Below are 24,217 nucleotides of genomic sequence, written 5' to 3' on the forward strand. Positions count from 1 at the left end.
TCAGATGTAAAATAGACATTTCTTTAATAAAACATTTGCAGATGATATCCAGCATCTTCATTTTGTGCTTAACATTGTTTTTCCACCAGTTTGCTTGATTGTTAGACACATCAGTCACTTGTTTAAAACACAGTTACTTAAATAACCTTTATAAAAGAATTTGTTGGTCATATAGTTGATTATATAAAATCTACAACACCAACACTTAAATATTCAAAATAGAACAAGAGGTTTAAAAAAATCACAAGATCCATTGGATCTATTTAGAATCAGGAATCATGTTCATAGAATATCAATATTGCATCTCAGTATGAGATATATAATTGCTAACATAGCAGATTCAATTAGCTTGAAGCATAATTTGCCAATGGCAAAAATACAATCTGATCCAAATATAGGAATACAGTCAATTGCTCTCTCATAAAAGAGTAGATATCGAATAACATGTTCTCTAAAAACAGAGTAAATCGTGGTAGTTCACATTCACATAGAACTGCTTCTACCAGGGTCTCCAGAGCGCCAGAGTCTGCTCTTTGCCGCTGCTCTGAGCGGCCGCTGGACTGATCTGAGGCACTCGTGTCTTGTTCTCTGTGCAGGGCTGCGTGTGCAGGAAGTGCTTCAGCAGTCTTCTGTGGGACTCCGTCTGCACTGGACACTGAGACAGGAAGCTGACGGCCTCCTGCACACATCTGGAGCGTCCGTCACGAGCTGCAGGAGAGCCGCACGCCGAGGGACTCTGGGAGCGCTGCTGGCGTCTCAAGAAATCCAGCGTCATCTCCAGGATATCAGCTTTCTCCTGTCTGGAGTCGGGCTGTTGCTTCAGGAACTCTTGACCCAGAAGAGACTTGAGCTTCTCGATGCTGCTGTTGATTCGTTCTCTGCGGATCTTCTCCACTATTGGCTTTCTCAGCTGAGGAAACAACAAAAACATTTAGAAACTCCGGTCCACATGTTTATATCTCTGAAGAATATATGATTCTGTGGTGCGAGATATGAGATGTTGAATATTTACCTTGTTTGTGAGAGGAAGCTGTTCTCTGCTGATGATCGATCCAGTGATTGTAGGAGCCATGGCTGTGTGTCTTGTGTTCAGTTCTCCGTCAGGATCGGATGAGATCTGTGCTCAACTCTCTCTCTCCTCTCCCTCTATTTATACTCCCCAATCTCCATATGAATGTGTGAGTCTGGAGTTTGCTGGAGGTTCTCACAGTCTGCAGCCAATGGGAGCGTTTGGGCTGCCACATGGCTGCTGAAGCCCTTATTGCTCCGACACAATGAGGCATCTCTGGGGAGCAGGTGGAGGGTGGGAAAGTGTGTGAGAAAGTGCAGCCTTGTTGTTCACCATTAGGATTAATTGCTCACAAAAGCACGTGCTGTTTATATGAAAGACCTACAATGAAAATAATGGGTTCAAAATTTCTCCCTTATTCCTAAAATTACTGAATATCTGTATTAATAGTGATTTCAAATAAAAATTCAAATACAATTATAAGGATAATAAACGGTTTAAAAAGTTGAACATTTATTTTCCTGCCAATATATAATCAACTACTAATCATAACCAAAATCATCTTCAATTACTATGTGAAAAACATTTGGAAAATTGTGGGTTCGTACAATTTTTCAAATGCATTTAATGAATTCTTACTTTTAAGTATGAATCTATACAAGCAAACAAATGCCCATCTCAATTAGGGACAGTGTCATAAACACCCCTGTGAGGTTTCTATAGAGTCCCTTGACGACATGTCTAATTGCCTGCAGCAAGGCACACTTCTATTCATCTCTGATGAATGGGCAGACTGTGGGAAAGCTGTGGAAAGTGCAGTCCCAGTCCTAAGCTACATCACCTCCAAGACATCTGAACTGCATCTGAAAGAGTAAACCTGTGGCACCATACTATCAAATTGCTGTCCTGTTTTTTCTCTTCCCAAAAAATATTAAGTAAATCTTTTAATTATCTGTCATGTTAGAAAATGTTAACACTGCTGATTAAACCAGAAACTATTCAGCAAAATGTTTGATGCTTTGAAAAAATGCTTTTTTTATTTGCAACAGGTACTGACTGGATATTGTTCCAATAATTGTTTTCAAAACTAAAACGAAACATTTGTTTTTTAAAAAACAAAAAATCTATTAAACATTAACATTTACAATTTGTTTGCATAAAATGTTTAGATTCTACATAACAGGTCACTTGTCAAATAAGTTAATTCCCTGATGAAATTGATCAATTAAACAGCTAATTTAATTTTAATATAATCTCTTTTATGTGCCAATATAAGTATTATTATTATTATTTTTAATTTAAGTAAAAATAAGTGTTTTCACTAGTGGTCCCAGACATTAAAATGGCACATGCTCTTTTTCTGGCTTCTCAGCATCAGATAAGACTTCAAAAGGGGTTTCCACTTTCTCACAAACTTCCTCCCTGTAATACATCCCTCTCCACCTGCCTGTCAGAGACAAGCTCATTGTTTCTCGTGCAATAAATGCCTCAGTGAGCATGTGGCAGCCCTCTGCTCCTTTGAGACTTTCCAACGCTCCCATTGGCTGCAGACTGTGAGAACCTCCAGCAAACTCCAGACTCACACATTCATATGGAGATTGGGGAGTATAAATAGAGGGAGAGGAGAGAGAGAGTTGAGCACAGATCTCATCCGATCCTGACGGAGAACTGAACACAAGACACACAGCCATGGCTCCTACAATCACTGGATCGATCATCAGCAGAGAACAGCTTCCTCTCACAAACAAGGTAAATATTCAACATCTCATATCTCGCACCACAGAATCATATATTCTTCAGAGATATAAACATGTGGACCGGAGTTCCTAAATGTTTTTGTTGTTTCCTCAGCTGAGAAAGCCAATAGTGGAGAAGATCCGGAGAGAACGAATCAACAGCAGCATCGAGAAGCTCAAGTCTCTTCTGGGTCAAGAGTTCCTGAAGCAACAGCCCGACTCCAGACAGGAGAAAGCTGATATCCTGGAGATGACGCTGGATTTCTTGAGACGCCAGCAGCGCTCCCAGAGTCCCTCGGCGTGCGGCTCTCCTGCAGCTCGTGACGGACGCTCCAGATGTGTGCAGGAGGCCGTCAGCTTCCTGTCTCAGTGTCCAGTGCAGACGGAGTCCCACAGAAGACTGCTGAAGCACTTCCTGCACACGCAGCCCTGCACAGAGAACAAGACACGAGTGCCTCAGATCAGTCCAGCGGCCGCTCAGAGCAGCGGCAAAGAGCAGACTCTGGCGCTCTGGAGACCCTGGTAGAGATTTAGCAGACAGAATTCATAATGTCAGTCTGAGATTGGCATGGACTGAAATTCAAACGTAGGAATTGATTTCCGCTCTCCTGCTTTTGCAGGACCTTTAATCTGCTTTCAGAGAAAGCTTGTGTTTCACTCAAACTGTATGATCGGTGATATTTGACCAGAATCTACAGAATCATTTGCTGTGTAAAATGATTGCTACATTTTTGACATTTCATATTTAGAGAAAAGTTCAAGTCTGATTCAGACGTTTGAGCTCCTTTAGCTCTTTCACCCATATTGGGTTTATTCTCTCTGCATCTAAAGGATGATGACGCTGCTTTCATTTACTGAGAGCTTTTTGTTATATTTCTGTTGTTTCAAACAGATCTAATTCTTCTCTTATTATATGAGAAACATTTTTTGTTATTTGAAGGAATGATTTAATTGTGTGTTTAAAGCACAAATGATTGTTTGCATGTGTTTACATGAATGAGACGTTTCCCCTGTAAAGGGCATTTTTTTATCATCACTGTTAGTGATTTCAAGTTATTCTTTGTATTCAAGCTCAAGTTTGTACCTTCTGTGAAGGTGTCTTGCATTGCACATTGCACTGGCTTAACCATTTTCAATGTCTGTGACATTGTTAGTTTCTTCCCAGTTAAAGAAAACTTCAGATATAATAACATGAGTTATTCATGTGTGTGAAAATATGTATTGACATATTGTTACTGATGTTACTGCTTTGTTCATTTGTTTGTAAATGTTCGGTGTCAGATTTACTCACATATGAAGAGCAGCAATCATATTGCTTATGACAAATAAATTGTACAATCAGAGATTTTCTTTGGTGTTATGTTTTGTATAACCACATTCGGTAACAATTTATGGTTGGACCTATTAGTTGCTTATTAGCATGTATATTACTAGAATATTAGATTGTTAGTGCTTAAGTAATTAGGTACATGTTAATGCCTTATTCTACATCCTTAATCCTACCTAATAACTAAACTGAAAAAACTACCCTACTAACTATTAATAAGCAGCAAACTTTTTCATTGAAAAACAAGTCGTAGTTAGTAGTTAACAAGTGTTATATATTCTAAGGTGTTACCCTATATGCTTCATATTTTTGGAGTAAATTTTGTCTGAATAGTACAGTCTCATCAAAAACTCTAATCCTCTTAGTACAGTATTTTTCAGGTTTAAAAGTTCAAGAATTGTCTTGAGAATCAGATCAATTTAAAAATGTTAAAAGTGTATTTTGTTTTTTAAAGATATTAAAATAGCGTAGGTTTAATCGGTGAACCTGACTCTCAGAAAGTGTGCATATTTACAGTAATTACTTGAGAAGTAAATTCCTACACATTTTGTTCCTTGCAGGTGCAACTTACATAGTTCTCACAGTGAATAAATATACATGTTAAAATACAGTGACGGCAGAATATAGAACATAGTCTGTGTCACACAAAACTTTGTTTTTGCGTAATAACCCAAAGCCCATTACATAGCAATCTACACTGATAAGGAGACAATAGAGGACTGTCTCTGTGTGAAGCCTGACTGATGAAGTAAAGCTGAACTGTGACTCCATTCCCCGGAGTTTTCCCACACTCTGCCCATTCAAAGAACTCAACAATAGTTTGTTTCATTAAGAACAATTCAGCACATGGCCATAAGAACTTCAACAGAGACCCACGGGACAGATTCTACTGAATCATTAGCATTAGTCTTAATTACTGAAAGACATATTTAGAGCATTTGGAGAGTACTCCTGGAATGTTTCAGGCATTTTTATAAAACAGAGAAAAAAAGATTGAATGTTTTATGTTTGAGTCGGAAACGCAATGCTATTTTAAATTACGGTTGTTCTATGTGAATTTTAGAGTCATGACTAAAGAGAAATACTTTGCAATTCCTACTTTTTGTCTCATAGGTGTATCACTTCACGTTACCCCTACCTTTCAATAGTTAGCAGTCTGTCTTCTGTTTAGCCAAGCTGCAATCATTTGATCAAAATTACAGTAAAAGCAGTAATATTGTGAAATATTTTTTTTCTATTTCAGTATATTTTAAAATATATTCCTGTGATGAATAAGCTGAATTTATAATCAAAATACATGTATTAACCTTTTATTATCAATGATTAAAACAGTTTTGTTGTTTAATATATTTATAAAAATGTCATACATTGTCTCAAGATTCTTTGATAAATAGAATGATTAAAATAACCAAATTTCTTTGAAACAGGAAGTCTTTTCCCTCACTTTTGTCCAATTTAATGCATGTTTGCTTAATAAGAGTTCTGTTTTTTTTTAATTCAAGAAAAAACTTACTGATCACAAGCATTTGACTGGTAGTGTATACCTGTGCTTTGCAAGCCTTTTTGTTATGTACCCCTATATTTTGTAATTTTTTTTTAGCATTAATATTATACAGTCATCAGTATTATTTATGTAAAATATAAAAACTTCACTATGATGCTTAAACAAAAATTATATTAATTACAATTAGTTTGTTTATTCATTTTTGCTTTTAGTTGTTTTTTTCTTTCTTTAATTTTTTTCTTTCTTTTTATTTTTTTATTTTTTTTTTTTTTTAAACAAGAGTACCCCCAATACCTAAGTACTTCCAGGAACGTGTCTAAATACCCCCAGGGGTCCACACTTGCCTGCTTTATAAGAATCACTAATTTATTTTGAAAAGGGACACAACACTGAATTTCACTGTAAAGATACAGTTATTATTAAGTTACTTGCACATCCACCAGAAATAAAACCTTGTGATGAATCAATTGATTCCCCTGCTGTTGAAATAAACTGAAATATGTTGTGTTGTTTTTTGGCCATGGGAAGGTTCCACTATTAATGGCACGTGCTTTGTCAATAAATGACCCCAGTGTCACACAACAAATAAAGCTTTAAATGAAGGGTCTCCACTTTCTCACACACTCTCCATCCCTAACACCCACCCCTCCACCTGCTCCCAAGAGACATGCTTATTGTTTCCTGAGCAGTAAGCATGTCATTTAGCATGTGGCAGCCCTCTGTTCCTTGTGCCATTGGTCCTCTCCCATTGGCTGCAGACTGTGAGAACCTCCAGCAAACTCCAGACTCACACATTCATATGGAGATTGGGGAGTATAAATAGAGGGAGAGGAGAGAGAGAGTTGAGCACAGATCTCATCCGATCCTGACGGAGAACTGAACACAAGACACACAGCCATGGCTCCTACAATCACTGGATCGATCATCAGCAGAGAACAGCTTCCTCTCACAAACAAGGTAAATATTCAACATCTCATATCTCGCACCACAGAATCATATATTCTTCAGAGATATAAACATGTGGACCGGAGTTCCTAAATGTTTTTGTTGTTTCCTCAGCTGAGAAAGCCAATAGTGGAGAAGATCCGCAGAGAACGAATCAACAGCAGCATCGAGAAGCTCAAGTCTCTTCTGGGTCAAGAGTTCCTGAAGCAACAGCCCGACTCCAGACAGGAGAAAGCTGATATCCTGGAGATGACGCTGGATTTCTTGAGACGCCAGCAGCGCTCCCAGAGTCCTCGTGCGGCTCTCCTGCAGCTCGTGACGGACGCTCCAGATGTGTGCAGGAGGCCGTCAGCTTCCTGTCTCAGTGTCCAGTGCAGACGGAGTCCCACAGAAGACTGCTGAAGCACTTCCTGCACACGCAGCCCTGCACAGAGAACAAGACACGAGTGCCTCAGATCAGTCCAGCGGCCGCTCAGAGCAGCGGCAAAGAGCAGACTCTGGCGCTCTGGAGACCCTGGTAGAGATTTAGCAGACAGAATTCATAATGTCAGTCTGAGATTGGCATGGACTGAAATTCAAACGTAGGAATTGATTTCCGCTCTCCTGCTTTTGCAGGACCTTTAATCTGCTTTCAGAGAAAGCTTGTGTTTCACTCAAACTGTATGATCGGTGATATTTGACCAGAATCTACAGAATCATTTGCTGTGATGAATCATTTAATGATTGCTACAATTTTGACATTTTATATTTAGAGAAAAGTCTGATTCAGACGTTTGAGCTCCTTTAGCTCTTTCACCCATATTGGGTTTATTCTCTCTGCATCTAAAGGATGATGACGCTGCTTTCATTTACTGAGAGCTTTTTGTTATATTTCTGTTGTTTCAAACAGATCTAATTCTTCCCTTATTATATGAGAAACATTTCTTCATTTGAAGGATATTTTATTGTGTGTTTAAAGCACAAATGATTGTTTGCATGTGTTTACATGAATGAGACGTTTCCCCTGTAAAGGGTAGTTGTGTATTGTCACTGTTAGTGATTTAAATTTTGTCTTTTATTTGCAAAATCAAGTTTTTACCTTCTGTGAAGGTGTCTTCTGTGCATTACTTCATATTGAACTAGAAAATAAAAATACACTTTATCTGCTTATAATCCCTTGTTGTCACTGAATTCCTTGTCCAGGAGTAGCACACCACAGCACATTTGCACACTTTAAAAGTTATTCAAATCTATTTAGTTTAAACTCAATGGTGTGATTCAAGACGCGTATGTACTTCAGACAGTGTCTCTAATCAGGTCTAGTTTGCAATTTATTCTTGCCATAATACTGAGCTTTTAGTACATTAGCTGCAGTAGTTTAATGAAAATGAATGCACTTTCCTCACAATGAGCACTCAACATCCATCTCAGACTTGAGTTTAATCAAACAGTGATAAAGCAGAATTTTTTGATTACAATACACATGTGTGATTTGTTAGTGGATAAATAAATATATATTTGTGTAGAGTAGTTCATTTCTTGAGACAACTGCATCATAATCTCATTCCATTGCACAGCAAATATGGTTTTCAGATTTAAACAGTCAACAAGTCATAGTGCAAACCATACTATATTCAAACATATTATAAGAATTCTCAGAAAAAATATAGAGGTAGCTGGTTGTTACCTGTACATAGGTTATATCTTTGTAGCTTATTTGCTCATAAAGGGAGCATATTAGTAAATGCACATAGTCCCTTAAGTGTATGTAATGGTAGCACCCCACTCACAGATTTTATACACTTTGAGTATAGCTGTGACTTGACCGATAACTCACTGAAAATATTTGGATTATATTTCATGTTTAAATGTAATCACTTTTAAATGGAGCATGATGTGCAGATAGACCAAACAGCAATTAAAACATCTTGATGTTGTGCAAAAGTGCTGTGATTTATTTTGATTGAAGAAAACAGTCAAAACATTGTACAGATCATATTCTTAAAATTTATTTTCATGTTGCACTTCAATATGAAGTAATCAAATGCAGAACACACCTTTCAGGAAGGTAAGAACTTGACTTTGAATACAAAGAATAAAATAGAAATCACTAACAGTGACAATAAACCACCGCCCTTTACAGGGGAAACGTCTCATTCATGTAAACACATGCAACATTAATAAAAACAATAATTTGTGCTTTAAACACACAATAAAATATCCTTCAAATGAAGAAATATTTCTCATATAATAAGAGAAGAATTAGATCTGTTTGAAACAACAGAAATATAACAAAAAGCTCTCAGTAAATGAAAGCAGCGTCATCATCCTTTAGATGCAGAGAGAATAAACCCAATATGGGTGAAAGAGCTAAAGGAGCTCAAACGTCTGAATCAGACTTGAACTTTTCTCTAAATATGAAATGTCAAAAATGTAGCAATCATTTTACACAGCAAATGATTCTGTAGATTCTGGTCAAATATCACCGATCATACAGTTTGAGTGAAACACAAGCTTTCTCTGAAAGCAGATTAAAGGTCCTGCAAAAGCAGGAGAGCGGAAATCAATTCCTACGTTTGAATTTCAGTCCATGCCAATCTCAGACTGACATTATGAATTCTGTCTGCTAAATCTCTACCAGGGTCTCCAGAGCGCCAGAGTCTGCTCTTTGCCGCTGCTCTGAGCGGCCGCTGGACTGATCTGAGGCACTCGTGTCTTGTTCTCTGTGCAGGGCTGCGTGTGCAGGAAGTGCTTCAGCAGTCTTCTGTGGGACTCCGTCTGCACTGGACACTGAGACAGGAAGCTGACGGCCTCCTGCACACATCTGGAGCGTCCGTCACGAGCTGCAGGAGAGCCGCACGCCGAGGGACTCTGGGAGCGCTGCTGGCGTCTCAAGAAATCCAGCGTCATCTCCAGGATATCAGCTTTCTCCTGTCTGGAGTCGGGCTGTTGCTTCAGGAACTCTTGACCCAGAAGAGACTTGAGCTTCTCGATGCTGCTGTTGATTCGTTCTCTGCGGATCTTCTCCACTATTGGCTTTCTCAGCTGAGGAAACAACAAAAACATTTAGAAACTCCGGTCCACATGTTTATATCTCTGAAGAATATATGATTCTGTGGTGCGAGATATGAGATGTTGAATATTTACCTTGTTTGTGAGAGGAAGCTGTTCTCTGCTGATGATCGATCCAGTGATTGTAGGAGCCATGGCTGTGTGTCTTGTGTTCAGTTCTCCGTCAGGATCGGATGAGATCTGTGCTCAACTCTCTCTCTCCTCTCCCTCTATTTATACTCCCCAATCTCCATATGAATGTGTGAGTCTGGAGTTTGCTGGAGGTTCTCACAGTCTGCAGCCAATGGGAGCGTTTGGGCTGCCACATGGCTGCTGAAGCCCTTATTGCTCCGACACAATGAGGCATCTCTGGGGAGCAGGTGGAGGGGCGTTTAAGAGGGATGAAGACTGAATCAGCTAGTGGCCTGTGAATGTGGGAAATTTGTGACCTCGTAAAGTGATCTAAGTGACTGCGAGTTGCTTCTGTCTTTTAAGAGCAGTTTATTGTGTTCTTCACACAAGACCCAAAATTGTCCTGTTGTCTCTCGAGAGTTAGACATGAGCCTCAAGGTATATACAGTATGTTTTGCAAATTATTCAAAGGAAAATAATTGTGCCACATATATATATATATACAGTTATTTAGTTAGTTATTTAGTTATCATTCTATGTATAATTACGATGTTTCACATAAAAGCAACATCAAAATATAAATATAACATATAAATGTAACAATTAATATAACAAATATATAAAGATAATTTAACATTTATTTATTTAGTTACTCTTTTTCAAGCTTAGGCCATGGCTACTAAAATACTAAAATAAGCCTGAAGTGTGTGCAGGCTCTTTTCCTCTCAGCTTTATGAGGTCTGGGCAGCACACTTCTGTCTTGGCACACTCTCTCCACACATACTTAAGGCACTTCCAGCTGTCTGGCCTGCTGTCTGCTGGCGACTCTCGGTCACACGCTCCTCTCAGCGAGAATCTGGGAGCGCTTGTGCAGCACGGCTTCCCACACTTATTCACTGACATTGATCCCACTGATAAAAGAAGCGTGGCCCATTACACAATGTCAGAGTGACCCTGCCTCCCACTTCCCAGCGCTCACTGTTCTCACAACACCATCTGGAGGCATCGCTCAATTACCACCCTTAAACAACAGCGTCCCAGCCCTGGAGTGTACAGCACAGGCCGTATCAGATAACATCATCTGCTCATTCTAACCGCTTTTTTTTGTTAATGACACAGAATTCTGCCATAACGCAGCAATTAATCTAATATTCAGTTAAAAAAATTTTTTTAGCATGGGTTCATGCATTTATTAAAACTTAAAAAAAAAAAAACATTGCAGGTGTGAATAAAATTATTATATGCATCAGGTTCGTGTCAACTTTTGTAGAATCACCCATCATTGCATACTTAATACATATTTATATAATAAATATTTATATTAAACAGCAATAACTAAACACATGTTTAATGTGATACATTTAAAAATGTATTGAAACTAAATGCGAATAAAAATTGATTGATATTGAGTGTCTACATTATCATCTTTACAAAATCCTTTTATGTTGTGTTTTACTTGTTATAGCGTTATAAGCAAAACAATCCACCACTATATTTAATAAATAGTAATATAAGTATGTAAAATAGTCAACATTTGATCAAAGTTGTTCATCAAAACTTTGATGCACTTTAGTGATCCACTTGAAATACAGACTACTGTGTAATAAATAATCAATACATAACATAGGAAAAAGTTATATTTCTAGCAACTTTTATTTTGGGTTAAAATAAAAGCTACAAACCACAAATAGATATAACCAATGAATTAAATATTTGATGTTAACTTTCTAAACGTTAAATCTCTCTGCTCTCGACTTTTGCTTTCTTGTAGTATTTCTAGACAGATGTTTGAGTGCACATTCCCACACTGACGGCATGAATGAGGTCAATGCTAATTCACACGCTCACTGCTGCTCGTTCAGTCCTTGACTGACAGACAAAATAAAACCCACCTGCTCATTTGCTTTTTAGGGCTTTGGCATTAATTATTTAAACAATCCTCTCTTGCGCTATTGTCGTATTGCAGTTTTCCGATTGGCTAAAAAGTGTGAGAACTTACATCTCATTAAATTCAGCGAGGCTGCATATAAATTCAACCCAAGGGGAAGAGAAAAGTCAATGCATTTCACTTCTCACTTCACTTCACACCGAGGAGCGACCCGGTCCTTCATCATGAGAGATCTGCAGAAAACGTAAGCTAACAAGCGCTCGTGGCATGAAGTTATTGAGATGGTTGTCTTCGAGCTTCTGAACTGAATGTAACTCGTGTAAATGTTTTCTTGCGTCTTAGGTGTAAAATTCTGAGTCTGGAGAGGAAATGTTCAAACGGCGTGGAGCAGATCGTGGGTGTTCTGGAGCAGCGGCTGCACAGTGGTGTCTCTCCCACTGACCTTTGGGGGAAAACGGTCTCTTTCTTCACCCCAAAGAAGACCTTGCTCTTCCACAATGGATACTCCAAGTATTCGAGGGAGACACTTCGCTTATTACCAGGCTCAGCAGAAGATGTGGCTCCTTTGTGTTTTCAGTGACGAGAAGCAGTGCCTGTGGAAGAGATGGAAATGCATTTGCTAAAATCTGGTCTGCTGAAAGAAGCGACGAACTGAACGCACCCTGTCTACTTGAAATGGAGGCTTTTTTCTTCCAGCAGTATATTAATGAAGAAAAGTCTTTTGTAAAGACTAAAATGGAAAATGAACGGAAATGAATGCTGCCCTAGGGGTATTTTTTTTATCGGTCCGTGAAAATGGATCTTATTGGGATTTGTTGTAATATCAACAATTGTAGGTAATTGCTGTGATGCGATTTTTAAAAAATCCTGTTCAGCATTAAGCATATGCTGAATTATGAGTTTAAAATTATAACTATATTCCTTAATAAAAAGGAATGTCTTGTATGCTGTTTATGCAAGAGATTATGTTAGTCTTGATTACTCAAATTTCATGTTTGACTGAAAATAAAAATCTTTTATTAATAAAAACACATTTTATGTGTATTATTTGCACCGTTGCTTTACTAAATGATATATATTTTTCATATTAGAATTTAGTAATAAAGTGGCAAAACTAGACCAAAGGACAAATGAATTAATCCCATTAGAATGTATTTAATTCATAAAATAATTGCATCAAATGTTGTAGGAACCTAGTATTTTTGTGTTTCCCTAAACAAATAATTAAATCAATCTTTAAAATCAGATGTATTTACTCGAGATCCAACGTGAAAAACAAAAACAAAATGAACTAAGCGTATGCTTAAAGCAAGAAGAATATCTGTCGGTTAGATTTGCATTTTTAATTAAATCTTACATTTTAATAAAGATTTCATTTCTGAGCCCAGTGGCAGATATTTGATATCTTAATCTCTCTCTCTCTTTCTTAAATCAAAACACAGAAAACAAGACTTCTTATCTCATGCCATTTAGCTTCTTAAATAAAGTGTCTTACATTAGCACTTGAAGACAAGACAAAAATACTGAGGATGAACACACTGTGATCAAAAATTACAGTAAAAAGTTTTCCGTGTAGTGGTTGGGAGCTGAGATGTTTAAGTCTTTAAAAATGTGTGTAAAATCAATTAAAATGAACATCCATCCACTGAAAGTTGGCTATTTTCAAACTTATAAATTGCTAACACACATTATATGTCTATGGTATGCTCCTTAGACTTTTACATTTAGAGAACATAAATGTGTTATTTGTGTGTTATTAAAACTGTCCTCTACTGCCACCTTGCGGCCCCAATAGGTACTACAACGACATCCTTTTGTGTGTCACGTTAGTTAAATTTTACATAAAAAGGCTTCATATTTACGGACAACAAGGACATTTGGTATATTTAAAGAAACTTTACACATATACATCTGTTTTGGTTGCCTTAAAATAAATGTCATTGTACCCTAAATCCTCAGCTGGATTTTACGCAGGCCGAAGCTCAACAGATCGCTGTGCTCCAGAGTGTGTCGAGCCTAAATTGGTACATCTCGGCGGCGTGTGATGCACTCGCATTAAAAAACAGGAGCAGGAGGGGGGCGCTTGATTTATTGCCTCCTGCTGAGGGCCGCCGCGCGCGCGCTCCCCTGGAGATGTGAGCAACTAATTCAACCGCTGTTCCGCTGGACCCCAAAACCTCCACCTCCACATTACTACTGTCATCCACCAATCACTCTCCGGGCTTCTGGCCTGGTTTCTTTATGTGATCAAACCCCAGGGAGATGTACCGGGAATGAACCCCTCCCGGTTTAATCACACTTACAAGAACAGCAGTAATGTAGTTCAGAAATATCTTTCAGCGCGTGGCTGCACAGCGACATTATTTGTGCCACGCAATTAACCTGTGCAGAAAATAAAACATTTGCGTGGCCAAGACAATGCCTTTTCAAATTGTACAGATCAGTACGCTATAATTTTGATATTAGGCTACTAAACCTTTTAAAATGCTGTCTTGTGGCAGCAGCTACATGACATTTTTGCAAACACCTGCGCTCCTTGTATTACTCCGCGCTCGTAATGAAAGGTAAAATAGCGCCATCTCGCGACTTGCATTGATTTCTATGACGGCCCTGAAGATGCACAGAATGGTTTTAATGCATGGATTGTAAACATAGAACGAAATCAACAACGAAAAGGATTAAACAGTAAAAGAGATAGGCTGCCGAAAAGAAAGAGAACAGCCTAGGACTGAATTACATATTAATAGCAATAGGATATAAAATGTGTTTTTATAGGCTATGTTAAATATGCTTTGCTATTGTTGATCGTCTCTTAGCACACGAAAAAAAAAGCTATAAAATATGAATTTATCTCAAATGAATGTTTGTAGCTATTGCCTAGTTGAAGATTGTGCTTAAGTAGGGTATAGGCTATATGTTACTACATTCTGATTGGTAAATTAAAAACTAATATTTATAACTGATTCAGAAAAATATTTATAACAGAAAAATGTTTATAACATTCATAACAACACAAATAGGCCTATTTCTAAAAAAAAAAAAAAAACAACAACACACGATTAGTTCTCTTAATAGCATATATAGCCACGTTTCTGTAATGTATTTTATATAGCCTATAGCCACATAACACATTTGACTGGGTACAGTATTAAACACTCGCCAACACATTTCCTAAAACCTAAACCCTCGAAAAGTGTCACACCTCGATGAGAGGAGAGCGCTTCTTTTGTTCAGGTATTTAGGTTAGGCGACGCCCGCGACTCGCAGTCTTCAGTGAGAGCTCGACTCTGTCCTCCACAACTCACACACACACACTCACACACACGCACACACACACACTCACTCACACACACACACACACACACACACACTCACTCCCTCGCTCGCGCGCTCATTGTGGACCGCAAACAGAGAGAACGGATCACACACACCGGAGAACAGGTGATCACTTTCCTTATTATTCTCTTTTGAATGTTTGTTGTTGTTGTTCTTGAGTCATTATTGAGCTGTTTTATGGGGCATAGATGAACAGTGCAGCTGTATTAAAACTATTGGCTAGATGCTTTAAACGTTAACGGTGTTACCTCCGATATGGCATTGCATGTTACACTTATTGCCTTAGTTTTAAAGTGAACAGTTTTGATACTCATAAGCAGGAAAAGTGAGTCTCCGTATAAGGAAGAACAAGCCCGGATTCCCAAATGAATTAATCATGTCACTGTTTACACAGACTAATGAGAGAAAAGGGTATGAAGCTTTGATATTTTTAGTGCATTGGCGTGCACAGCATGGGATCCTGAAATTAATAAAGATAATATGAACACATGGTCAGCCGCATGTGCAGAATCTGAATAATTAAATGCACAGGAAACAGAGAGACACTTATTATCTGTTTCATTTTCTGGTAAATTATGCCTTGCTTCAAAGAGAAATGTGTTACTGCAACAAATTTCAAATGATTGCATTTTTTTTTTCTTTTTATGTTATGTGAACGAATGTTTAAACGATACTTTCCTGAAGTTTCCCACGGTTTTCACGAAGCTGTGCTGCCATATATGAGGATTGTACATCAACCTCTGAAAAAGTATAACTAAACAGAATCATTTTCATGTAAATCTTTAAGATTAGAACTCATATAAGCTCTCGGTTAATTTTCCAAGTTTTGCGGTTCATGTATGTAAATACAGCAGTTGGGAGATGCTGGATTTGTCACAACTCTAGTCTGTCAGTACATGAAAGCTAAATTCGCTTGTTTAATTAGTCACACTCATCTGCTCAGCGTGTATAATCCATTTTCTGAGGGTTAAAATCCCTTGGCTTGGATCAGTTCTCTTCATCCTCATCTCTAAGATGCTTAGAAAAATTACAGTTAGAGCGAATGCGCTTACATGTCTGTTTGAATATTATATTGTAATAAGTCAAATAGGGAATATAACACTTTTAAAGTCCCCCAGACACCAGATTCTTTGCACAACATATATTCAGTGGTGTCCAGTGGTGTCAAGATCAAAGACCCAATGCAGAGCCTGGCGCGGCTCCCAAAGCACTGCAAATGTTCACAAAAAGAAGAGCAACATAACATCAAATGGTCTGTCAAGCTGCTTTGCTTTGGTTTATTTCAAGACATTATTTTTCCTTTTCGGTGTTCGTTGAATCCTACAAAGCTTGTGGTGAGAGCAGGTGGTTTTTTGAAGATCTGATGTGTGAATAGAGGGAATTTTCTGCCCATCTGCATTAGCTGTGTCAAATTCAATCTAAATTAATTTCTTTTTTTGTACTGGGACACATTACTTAAAATAAGAACAGATTTTTGGAGATTTTTGCATTTACGGTCTTCTTGTTCACTGCATTTTATCAAGCCATCATCATATTAATCTTTATATTAATAAATGTGTCTTAAATATATAAAATCTATAAAATAAGTATAAATATAAATATCATATATATATATATATATATATATATATATATATATATATATATATATATATATATATATATATATATATATATATCAGAAATATATTATATTATAAGTTTAAATATTTTTAAAGGCTTTAAGGTTATTGATCCTTTAGAAATCATTTTCTATGATCTAAATAAACTGGTCTCATTATTATTTGTTTTGACTCTAATGCTTTTAATTTATTTTCAAGTTCCTTTGATGAATAGAAAGTGAAAAAATACACATTTATTTGACAGAGAAATAATTAACATTATCAACGTCTTTATTGTCAGTCTTTAATCAGCCTAATAATGCACCTTTGTTCAATAAAAGAAAGAATTAATTTAAATAAATAATAATAATAAATCATAGTATATAGTGATTCATTATTGTTTAATACTGTATTGTTTGTTTCATTTTTTCTACTCCTAGAATGGTGGCTTTATGTTGGTATTTCAGCTCGTTTCTCCTCCTTGACTCGGTGGCCTTGACACTGAGCACAGAAATGGGTCACGATTCAGCCATGGAAGTCTTCAGAGACAATGTCATCATCCCACCCAGGCCAGGGGCATCCATACATCAACACAGTCATCACAGGAAGCACAGAGGTCACAAGGAGAGGATGACAGCAGGTCAGCTCAGGGAGAGGCCCCGCATTACTGTGTTTCACACTCAAAATGAAGGGCCAGACCTGGAGGGCCTCAGTCCCGTCCGCTTAGAGATGGAGCCAGATAAAAGACGGATAATCGCTCCAAAAAAGAGAACCTCCGTGGGCTTCGGTTCTTCAATTCAAGAGCAAATGAATATTTCTCCTGGCGCTGAGACTCCAGAGAAGGCAATGAGACGTCCCTCTGGTCGCAGGATGTTTGGAGGGAACATCGTTAGGACTCATGATGAAGGTAAAAAGAAATCCTTTTACTTTCCAAAGTAAAACTCCTCTATAACTGTCCTGCCATTTCTTAATTATCTGCTTGGCATTTTCTTTGCATAGAGTCTTTGGCATTGGGGAAGAAACGGAGGGTTTCTTTTGATCAAAGGCTCAATAAAAACTCCTTTGGGAGTCCCACGGAGCCAGTGTTCCCTGCAGCCACCGCAGGCTCCTTCTTGTTGCCTGTAACTGCAGCAGTAGGTGGGGAGCCCGCCACTAAGCCAACCCCCTCCAGAAAACCACAGGTAATCATCATCTAGCTGTTCAGTCTTTTTAATCACGCTGATTACAAAATATCTCAGCCTCTCGTCTGTCAGTGTCTAGAAACAGGTTTAATAAAATCGAATCCCAGTGACCTAAATTATGAGGGATAATAGGTTCGTGCCATCAATTAAATCTACACATGAAACAGTTTCTTGTTTACTGGTTCAAAATGTATAACACACACACCACCGTAATTTGTTTCAGTGGACCTCAAAGGATTAGCAATTGAAGTGATTTACGGTCACATGAAAAAAGTGTAATTTCAACTCTTCGTGTAGTGACATGAATACTGAATGTCTTGTTTTGTGTCTCAGGTCAAAAGTTATTCAGGTGGAGATGTGACACCTACTTTCGACATGGCATTCTTTGACTGGACTGATTATGAAGATATGAGACCTCCACACAAAAAGCAATTTTCTAAGAAGCGAGGTAGATCAATATTTCAGGCGTATTGTTTCTGCCTTTAATCTGCTTTGGGGAGTTTTCTTGTTTTGAAGTGGTGACTTGAGATCATTTGGGCGTGTTGTGCAATATAGTATTTTAGCATTATATTTTTCCTTATATTTAAAAATAAAATGGAGTAATTATTATTAAAGCTGCTTTAATACCATTGCTCTGTTTCTACCCAGGTTCTGACAAACAGGCCACAAAAAGCCCCAGCACTGAACTTGCGACACTTGCATCAGATAAGAGCTGCAAACATCACCTTGATTGTCTGCAGGGTAACTTTTTTTTTTTAACATGCATTAATACAATGAGTCCCTATTGTGTGAGTCCCTATACTATAGTGTATCTGTTCTCTTTGTAATTATAATGTAATATAGTACCACTCAGAATTGTTTTTATCAAACTGATCATAAAAATGATCAAGTGACAGGAAACACATTTATAATAATGTAAAGGCTTTTCCCTTCAACTTTATATTAATTAAATAATCTTTTATGAGCATCCGTTCGTCATATTAGAATGATTTCTGAAGGATCATATGACACGGAAGACTGCAGTAATTGCTTATGAAAATTCATCTTTATCATAACAGGAATATATTACCCTTCAAAATACATTCAAATAAAAATATATTATTTTAAAGTTTAATAATATTTCACAATATTACTGTTTTAACTGTATACTGATTTTAAAAAAATCAGCATTGATGAGCGTTAGAGACTTTAAGAAACATTAAATATCTTGCCAGACCCAAACAGTTGAAATGTAGTAGCCTATAATTCAGTGTATAGGCATAATTCAATGTGATTAAGGCACAAAATTAATTATGACACAATTTTGACCTCTTTTTCACAAACTTCAGGGTCTTGCTGCAACCTCAGAACGCATGTATGTGAGCTTCACAACCGCGGCTTCAACAACAAGTGCTATGATAGCTGCATGTGTGAGCAAGGTGAGCAGGTGTTTTTGGACAGATTGTTACTTATGCTGAAAAGCAGAAACCATGTTTAAAATGTTCCTTCCCTGTTTTTACAGGGCTTCGGTGCTATGCTAAATTACACAGGCATTACCGCATCACACGCAAAAAGGGACAGTGTGTTGATCCTGAGGGTATAAGCTTAAACCGCGGCATGTTCATTATGGTTTAAACGAGGAAGGAGAGTTTATCATGTTTTCCTTTACAAATGCATGTGATTATATTTTCCACTGTGTTGGGACATTTTATATTCATCCTCGTCCATGTTCATGTATATTCTATGATTGCTTTTTTAAACGTAATTGTTTATGGAATTTGTAAAACAGCAGAATTTTGTCAATGCATTAGACTGATTATGATATTTGCAGGAGAACATATTCTCAAGTACAGCTGATTCAAATTAATGAAAATTAATCTCTTGTGTTTAAGTGTGATTAAGATTGAGAGACGTGTCATTGTGAAACAAACAAACAAAATTCTTAATTGAACGTTATTGCATGTAGACATAAGTAATTTGTATTTTGTGTTCATGTGGTTGAGTGTTGAGTTATAGATTAACTTTACTTGAGCATGCAAAGACGTTTTATTTAATGTTGCAACTGCAACATCTGCCAGGTCCCCAGCTTCCAATCGGACGAGCAGCTTTGGAAAGAGCACACAAAGAAGGACACAGGGGAGATCTCCATCTTACATTATTAAATCATTAAATCTTCCTTTCAGCTCAAATCTGAATTACTCTACAACTGCTTTGTGCTACACTAAAATAATGCTTTTCATCTTGCTCACTGAGAGCCATGCAATTGTTATTATATTAGAAATATTGTGCTTTGCTGATTTGACACTGGCAGTATGTTTTGTAGTATTCATCACCATCTAAACCCCACATATTACAGCTGTAGATGAATACTTCATTCTTTATTTTATCAAGTGTACATGGGTTGCTTATTAAAAACATTACCCTTCTCCACATTTTAAGCGAATCATCATTTTGGTTTTATGCCTTTATGCATTGTGCAATTAGTCAAGAAATAATAATGTGTATACATTTTGGCAACTTTAATAAATACGTTTTAAAATAAACTGTAAATATATGTATAGTTATGATATGTATTATCTTTTATAATGTCACCAATTAGCGTTAGCTATTATTATAACTATTATGACTGAGTTTTTGGAAAGACATGACATTGCTTACGTTTTCAGAATAATACTACTTCTAATAATAAAGATTGCATAATGTAATCGTTTAAAATTAAATGCGCACATCGGGATTAATACATTTTTAACCACAGTTCAGTGAGCGTGAAAAAGCTGTCAAACCAATTAGTAAGCAAGTCAGCGTGACCTCTGAAGTCACGCGAGATTTCTGCGCGAGATCTTGCTGTTTTCAACATGGCAGGCAGCAAGTTGGTGCTAGAAGGAAGGATAAGTATTATTAGCTTTATCTCAGGACTGGGCGTCATCGTAATACCTTTACTTGTCAAATTTGGCGCTCACATTGACTGGATATTCGATTACCTCACGGATGTGAACGGAAAAATAGCCATTGCGGCGTATATTACAGTTATCAATGGCTTCCTGCTAATCATATACAAGGGACCTTTATACAAGGTAAGACTCAGAGAGACAGTGTGAATCGGTTGTGTTTTGTACAGATAGAGAAGACGTATAATTACTGTGTAACTGAAACGCTGTCTGGTGCTATATACACAATTTAAATGAATAAAGAATAAAGATGTAGATGTGTAGTTGTAAAGGCTACAGGACTATATCACTATATGTCCTGTGTGCAGGTATAATCCTATTACATTAGCTCTCTAAGAGGATCTCGTATAGGTTTCTCTGTCAGTATAAATAAGCTCTTCGAGAAGACAGCTTACTCTACGTGGCTTTGCAGAATCAGAAACTGGCTCACTATCTCCTTCCTCTTTGCTTAATCAGGTGGCTGTTCGAGCCTGCTTTCTTGGATTTGCCTTTGGATGTGGTCTCATTTTAAGTTTTTCAGATACGACATGGACACACTTTGGCTGGTAATTCAACTTTTGAGTATTGGGTTAGGTCTATTTGAGGTTTATTCACATGTTTAACATACGTGAGGACTTGATATCGTTCTGAACGCTCTTAGAAGTGAATGGATTTCTTATGAATTATGGCATAATAATGTCACTCTGTATTGACTGTTTTGTTTCAATAGGTATATGTGTTCTCTGTCACTTTTTCATTACTCCGAGTACCTGGTAACTGCCATCATCAACCCACGCAGTCTTTCTCTAGACTCGTTCCTGCTCAACCATAGTGTTGAATACACAGTAGCAGCTGTTTCCTCCTGGATAGAGTTCACTGTGGAAAAGCTCCTTATTCCAGGTTTGATACAATCTAGGCCATTGATTGGGTTTTATTTTGATACATGGTAATTTGATCTTAAAAATATAACAAGCTTTTAGTCTTTTGAAGTGATGTTATTCTAAAGTTTACAGAGTTTTTACTAATTATTGAAAAGAAGTTGCATGAATTGAATTTCACAGTTTTTATTTCCTCACAGAGATGAAGCAGATGAACTGGCTCTGTCTGGTGGGTCTGTTAATGGTTCTCTGTGGGGAGAGTTTGCGCAAAGCTGCCATGTTGACAGCTGGATCCAACTTCAACCACATAGTGCAGAATGAGAAGGCCCAGAGCCACGTGCTGGTCACCACAGGGGTCTACGCTCTCTTCAGACATCCTTCCTATGTGGGCTGGTTTTATTGGAGCATTGGCACCCAGGTACTTTAGCCATTATTTAAAAGGAATTTATATTTATAGCATTTCATAGGACATATTTTTCTAAAGCAACTTCACAAAAAATATATTTTCATATTTATTAAAAGTGTATGAATAGTATTACAAATAGTACTATTAAAATTGTCTTTCATTTTTAAAAATATATTTATGTTTTGTTGTTGTTATTTTTGTGCTCCTTAAATTTAGACTACAGTTGACCAAGGCTGTATTAATTTGATAAAACTTTGAGTAAAATCAATCATTTCAGGATTTGAGTAATTTATTCCTGTGCTTGACAAAGCTGAATTTTCAGCAGCCATTACTCCAGTCTTCGGTGTCACACGATGCTCATGATATTCATACTCTACTATCATGGTCTGGTGATGATGTGGTACTTGTTATCAGTTTTTGTAGAAACCCCAATACATTTTTCTCAGTATTCCTTGATAAATTCTAAGTTTAAAAGAACTTAATTTCTTTAGTGTTACATTTGATTAATATAAAATTTAATAAATGCAACTTTAAATCATGCTTTTCAATGTATTGTACGACAGTTTCCACAAAAAGCAGCAAAAGTGGTTTGCGACATCAATAATTAAAGGAAAAGTTTCTGGAGCAGCAAATGAACATACTAGATTTATGAAAGATCATGTGACTCTAAGGACTTAAGTAATGCCTGCTGAAAATATAAATCTTACAGTATTACCTTTTTCTTTATTATTATTATTATTATTGTTGTTCAAATAAATACAGTCTATCTGAACATAAGACACAAAAAGCCTAATCATTCCAAACTTTTGACTAGCGGTACAGTTAGTTTAAAAGATGTGTTTTGTCTTAAATGTTTTGTTTTAAACCTATTTTGTTGCTTTTCCTTTACTCCAGATAATGCTGTGCAACCCAATATGTCTACTGGGATACACAGTTGCCAGCTGGCGCTTCTTTCGAGAGCGTATTGAGGAAGAGGAGATCTCGCTCATCCATTTCTTTGGAGAGGACTACATCGAGTACAAGAAGAAGGTCTTCACTGGCTTGCCCTTCATCTCAGGGATCAGAGTTAACTCCTAAAGCCGTACTGCATTGAACGGAAGGAAATAGCCTGAAAGTGCACACCTGGACACCTCTGACTGGCACTCTGAGCGAGCTAGTTGCCTGGTGGCATCATGTCGCGCCCCCTGGGGACGGCACAGATATATGAGGTGGCAGCACAGTAAAACTGACCTGCTGATCTGCTCTGAGACACATTGGTCTGCTCTGAGCAGGGTGGAGCTTCCACCCTCAACACCATCAGAGATACTAGTACACAAACACTGCATTCGTCAGCATCTGTCTTGTCTCCTGCACTTCATCACATTTCTGTTCTTACATTCTGTCTTACTCCTACGCATATGTCACATATCCTCATATTTACAGTCTTTGCACCATGTAATTTCATACTTTGGTTTCTTTTTTTCTTTTCTTTAAATCCCCTGTTTTTGTGGTTAGAAACCTTAGAAGTGAGATTCAAGACAAGTTTGTTACTGCTAGCAAACGTCCAAAGTTTTTCAGTAGATTTTTAAATCTCTTGAGGTATTTTTATTCAGATAGGCTTTAAACTGGACCTAAGATACATGCCTATTTACTGCAGTGGCCATTTAGACATTGTACTTTTTGTGTCTTGGAAAGATCTTTTTCTTAAGGTCAGCCAGAGCTGATTCTCGGGCATACACATTTTAAAACATATTTCTGACAATCTGAATATCTGTGATTTGTCACTGCTGTTGGACAATTTTAATATTATGATTAGAAAAATAAACACGTGATAAATTACAGGCTTAATTCCTCTTTTGATTGTTTGTTCCCCTTTGGTCTTTCTAGTCCTTCAGTTGTGCATAAGTCATGTCATCTAACTTGTTAAATGCATTAGTGTTTTTTCGTCTTCTCTTCCACACTCAGTCACTCACTCACTCATCACCATGTCTTGTCATTTTCCTTCACACTTGCATGATAATTCAACAAGGAAATCGATTTCTACAAAGGTGGGATTCAGAGGGCCGAACACCGGAGGGGTTATGCTGTATCCAAAGTCTTAATCTTTCCAATTTTACATTTCTGGGAGGAAGGCTCCACTCTTCTCCTGGCATGATGTAGCTTATATAGACATTGGATAAAGAATAGGAATTTCTTGCACACTTTTAACCAATGACGAGCACTATAATATATGCGTACAGGTAATGGACATTTGAACACATGCAATAGGTTTTTATGGTGTAAGAGTTGCACTGCATATGTGCAAAAAGCTAATGGGAGAGGACCACCCTACCTCTTGGATGATAACTGTACCGCTTAC

The 24,217-nt window shown here is 37.4% G+C and overlaps 4 protein-coding genes and 1 pseudogene across 4 annotated transcripts; 4 read left to right on the forward strand and 1 right to left on the reverse strand.

Annotated features, from left to right (window-relative positions):
- Positions 1-9,741, reverse strand: LOC122328351 (transcription factor HES-5-like). Its single transcript, XM_043224001.1, has 3 exons — positions 9,648-9,741; positions 9,139-9,545; positions 1-503 (listed from the first exon to the last, which is right to left on the reverse strand). The coding sequence occupies exons 1-3, from the start codon at positions 9,705-9,707 to the stop codon at positions 500-502; spliced, it is 471 nt and encodes a 156-aa protein (XP_043079936.1). The 5' UTR covers positions 9,708-9,741; the 3' UTR covers positions 1-499.
- LOC122328350 (transcription factor HES-5-like) lies at positions 2,651-4,090 on the forward strand. The gene is made up of 2 exons (XM_043224000.1): positions 2,651-2,758; positions 2,861-4,090. The coding sequence occupies exons 1-2, from the start codon at positions 2,699-2,701 to the stop codon at positions 3,269-3,271; spliced, it is 471 nt and encodes a 156-aa protein (XP_043079935.1). The 5' UTR covers positions 2,651-2,698; the 3' UTR covers positions 3,272-4,090.
- On the forward strand, positions 6,440-7,673 carry LOC122328353 (annotated as a pseudogene).
- Positions 9,742-14,877: 5,136 nt separating the features above from the next.
- On the forward strand, positions 14,878-20,094 carry draxinb (dorsal inhibitory axon guidance protein b). The gene is made up of 7 exons (XM_043225264.1): positions 14,878-15,012; positions 16,949-17,415; positions 17,508-17,689; positions 18,023-18,137; positions 18,338-18,430; positions 19,018-19,107; positions 19,191-20,094. Exons 2-7 carry the CDS (start codon positions 16,950-16,952, stop codon positions 19,301-19,303), a joined length of 1,059 nt encoding a protein of 352 aa, XP_043081199.1. The 5' UTR covers positions 14,878-15,012; position 16,949; the 3' UTR covers positions 19,304-20,094.
- A 396-nt stretch (positions 20,095-20,490) lies between these two features.
- icmt (isoprenylcysteine carboxyl methyltransferase) lies at positions 20,491-23,697 on the forward strand. Its single transcript, XM_043225404.1, has 5 exons — positions 20,491-20,742; positions 21,073-21,161; positions 21,326-21,495; positions 21,674-21,891; positions 22,774-23,697. The coding sequence occupies exons 1-5, from the start codon at positions 20,524-20,526 to the stop codon at positions 22,954-22,956; spliced, it is 879 nt and encodes a 292-aa protein (XP_043081339.1). The 5' UTR covers positions 20,491-20,523; the 3' UTR covers positions 22,957-23,697.
- Positions 23,698-24,217: the final 520 nt, after the last annotated feature.

Source organism: Puntigrus tetrazona, chromosome 23, assembly GCF_018831695.1.
Source record: "Puntigrus tetrazona isolate hp1 chromosome 23, ASM1883169v1, whole genome shotgun sequence".
NCBI classification, from domain to species: domain Eukaryota; kingdom Metazoa; phylum Chordata; class Actinopteri; order Cypriniformes; family Cyprinidae; genus Puntigrus; species Puntigrus tetrazona.